The sequence below is a fragment of the Coregonus lavaretus genome (assembly GCF_964263955.1).
Source record: "Coregonus lavaretus genome assembly, contig: HAP1_SCAFFOLD_1071, whole genome shotgun sequence".
Taxonomy (NCBI): Eukaryota; Metazoa; Chordata; class Actinopteri; order Salmoniformes; family Salmonidae; genus Coregonus; species Coregonus lavaretus.
The window spans coordinates 37,501-40,482 of NW_028166882.1; the positions used below are offsets into that span (position 1 = coordinate 37,501).

The 2,982-nt window shown below is 54.5% G+C and overlaps 2 protein-coding genes across 2 annotated transcripts; both read right to left on the reverse strand.

The window, feature by feature from the left end:
* Nucleotides 1–1,174: 1,174 nt before the first annotated feature.
* Nucleotides 1,175–1,561, reverse strand: LOC311114145 (histone H2A; the record flags this gene model as incomplete). The annotated part of the gene is made up of 1 exon (XM_084189422.1): nucleotides 1,175–1,561. One exon carries the CDS (start codon nucleotides 1,559–1,561, stop codon nucleotides 1,175–1,177), a length of 387 nt encoding a protein of 128 aa, XP_084045548.1.
* Nucleotides 1,562–2,358: 797 nt separating this feature from the next.
* On the reverse strand, nucleotides 2,359–2,982 carry LOC311114171 (histone H1; the record flags this gene model as incomplete). Its single annotated transcript, XM_084189445.1, has 1 exon — nucleotides 2,359–2,982. The coding sequence occupies one exon, from the start codon at nucleotides 2,980–2,982 to the stop codon at nucleotides 2,359–2,361; it is 624 nt and encodes a 207-aa protein (XP_084045571.1).

The window sequence follows — 2,982 nt, forward strand, 5'->3', positions numbered from 1 at the left end:
GTAAGTGGATGATGCCAGACGGTTGTATATATATATATATATATATATATATATACACACACACACACACACACACACACACACACACACACACATTGAAGCTAGACTTCAGGCAACGAAAAGGTACAATACGTAGCTTTTAGACGTGTTAGTGAACAACATACATGGTGGGTAATGTAGAGGTGCGTGTATACATGGAACAATTGTGCCTTTTTGATGGAAATATGGAGGTGGCTCTTAAAAGAGCCTTTGGGGGATTTTGGAGTTCAGGTCATCCTCATTTATGCGCGCTCTCCGCGAATACGGCGGGCCAGCTGGATGTCCTTGGGCATGATGGTCACCCGCTTGGCGTGGATGGCGCACAGGTTGGTGTCCTCGAACAGGCCGACCAGGTAAGCCTCGCTAGCCTCCTGCAGGGCCATCACAGCGGAACTCTGGAAGCGCAGGTCGGTCTTGAAGTCCTGGGCGATTTCTCGCACCAGGCGCTGGAAGGGCAGCTTGCGGATGAGCAGCTCAGTGGACTTCTGGTAACGACGGATCTCTCTCAGAGCCACGGTGCCGGGCCTGTAACGGTGAGGCTTCTTCACACCGCCGGTGGCCGGGGCACTCTTGCGAGCAGCCTTAGTGGCGAGCTGCTTCCTGGGGGCTTTGCCACCGGTGGATTTGCGAGCGGTTTGCTTGGTTCTGGCCATGGCGCTTCTCTGACAGTCGGGAGTATAGCCTCGAAATGCCTATGTGAAGTTTATAAAGCCGGCAGTGGCGCCTGCTGATTGGACACCATCTCCCCACCACCCCGATTGGCCCGTTGCGCAGGCCTCCTCCGTTGGCCATTGGACGGGAGGCCCGGCCTCTCCAAAATTCAAACTCCCGGTGCGCGCGCGCAATAGGACGCCGCCGGCCCTTTACGCATAATAATAGTCGCCAAAGTCAAGAGTGACATCTTTATAGGCACGTTGTAATCTAATGCTAGCCTGCTATGGCAAACGAGGCCTAGTAGGTGTTGTTGTTCATGGAAGGCCTCATGTGGGCACAGAATGTCGAAATAGTTGTGTATACACCCACTCAATGTGTAGCGGTCATAGAAAGGTACTTTGCGCTTTTGGAGAGCTAGGTGGTTGGCTCTTAAAAGAGCCTTTGGGGGTTGAGTAGTCAAGTTGAAGTCGCAGTAGCGAATTTACTTGGCTTTGACTGCCTTCTCGGTCTTCTTGGGGAGTAGCACTGCCTGGATGTTGGGCAACACACCACCCTGAGCGATGGTCACACCGCCGAGCAGTTTGTTCAGTTCCTCGTCGTTACGGACGGCCAGCTGCAGGTGACGGGGGATGATACGAGTCTTCTTGTTGTCACGGGCAGCGTTGCCGGCCAACTCCAGGATCTCAGCAGTCAGGTACTCGAGCACGGCGGCCAGGTAGACTGGTGCGCCAGCGCCCACACGCTCGGCGTAGTTGCCTTTGCGCAGTAGCCTGTGCACACGGCCCACGGGGAACTGGAGCCCGGCACGGGATGAACGGGTCTTTGCCTTCGCCCTGGCCTTGCCTCCGGTTTTGCCTCTTCCGCTCATATTGGTATCTTGAGAAAGTCACAGAAAGTCTGAATGAGCCGCTCGCCACTTCGAGAGCCGTACTTATACCTCGCCACAAGAGGCAACGATTGGCCACCGGGCCGGTGTGGCCTTATCCAATTGGAGCGAGGGACAGACAGACAGACAGCCCTAAGCCGGTTCCCACCCACAGGCAGCGAGTGAGAGGCTACTTTGTGTCCCTCCGACTTTGTTACTTTGTGTCATTTCGCGTGAGCGCCAAAATGTCCGACATGAAATCCTCACATTATTTCTCTCCAAATGGGAAACAAACAGCTGGTGAGGGTGCACTCTTGAGTTTGAAATCGAAGCCACTATAGTATTGTTATTACATGGCACTTGTAACACATCACAGCAGCCTGCCTCTGAACGGGAATAGCCCAGTGGCTCATATATAAATATGGCTGTTGAGGGTGCACTCGTGAGTTTGAATTCGAAGCCACTATAGTATTGTTATTACATGGCACTTGTAACACATCACAGCAGCCTGCCTCTGAACGGGAATAGCCCAGTGGCTCATATACAAATGGCTGGTGAGGGTGCACTCGTGAGGTCGAATTTCTAAGCCATTTTGGCCCTCTATTATATTCCTCTCCCTTCGCACACACCCAGAGTGGGACGATGTTGTGTGCGTAAAAGTAGCCTAGTGTGCGTAATTTCTTTTTCACGACAGATAGTACATGGAAATCAATGCGCTTTCTATGGAAAGAGGTGGGTGGCTCTTAAAAGAGCCTTTTGTGGTACAACATGTGTCGAGTAGAACACTGTTTGTAATAGGTTTACTTCTTCTTGGGGGCTGCCTTCTTGGCCTTGGCTGCCTTGGGCTTGGCGGCTTTGGGCTTGGCTGCCTTTGTAGCCTTCTTGGGGCTCTTGGCCGCCTTCTTGGCCGCTGCGGCGGGCTTCTTCACCTTCTTGGGGCTCTTGGCGGCCTTTTTGGGTGTAGCGGGCTTCTTGGCCTTCTTGGGGGACTTCTTTGCGGCGACGGCCTTCTTGGCTGCTACCTTCTTGGGCTTCTTCGCCGCGGCGGGCTTCTTGGCGGCCACCTTCTTTACTTTGGGAACTGCGGTTTTCTTGGCGGGCTTCTTTGCCTCGACGGCTTTCTTGTTGAGCTTGAAGGAGCCGGATGCACCGGTGCCCTTGGTCTGGACCAGGGTGCCCTTGGTGACGAGGCTCTTGACTGCGATCTTGACGCGGGAGTTGTTCTTCTCCACGTCGTAGCCGCCTGCCGCCAGCGTCTTCTTGAGCGCGGCCAGGGACACGCCGCTCCTCTCCTTGGAGGCGGTCACAGCCTTGACGATGAGTTCTCCTACGCTGGGTCCCGCTTTCTTGGGCTTGGCTGCTGCCTTCTTCTTGGGTGCCTTGGCCGGCGCTGCGGCTGCGGGTGCTGGTGCGACTTCTGCCAT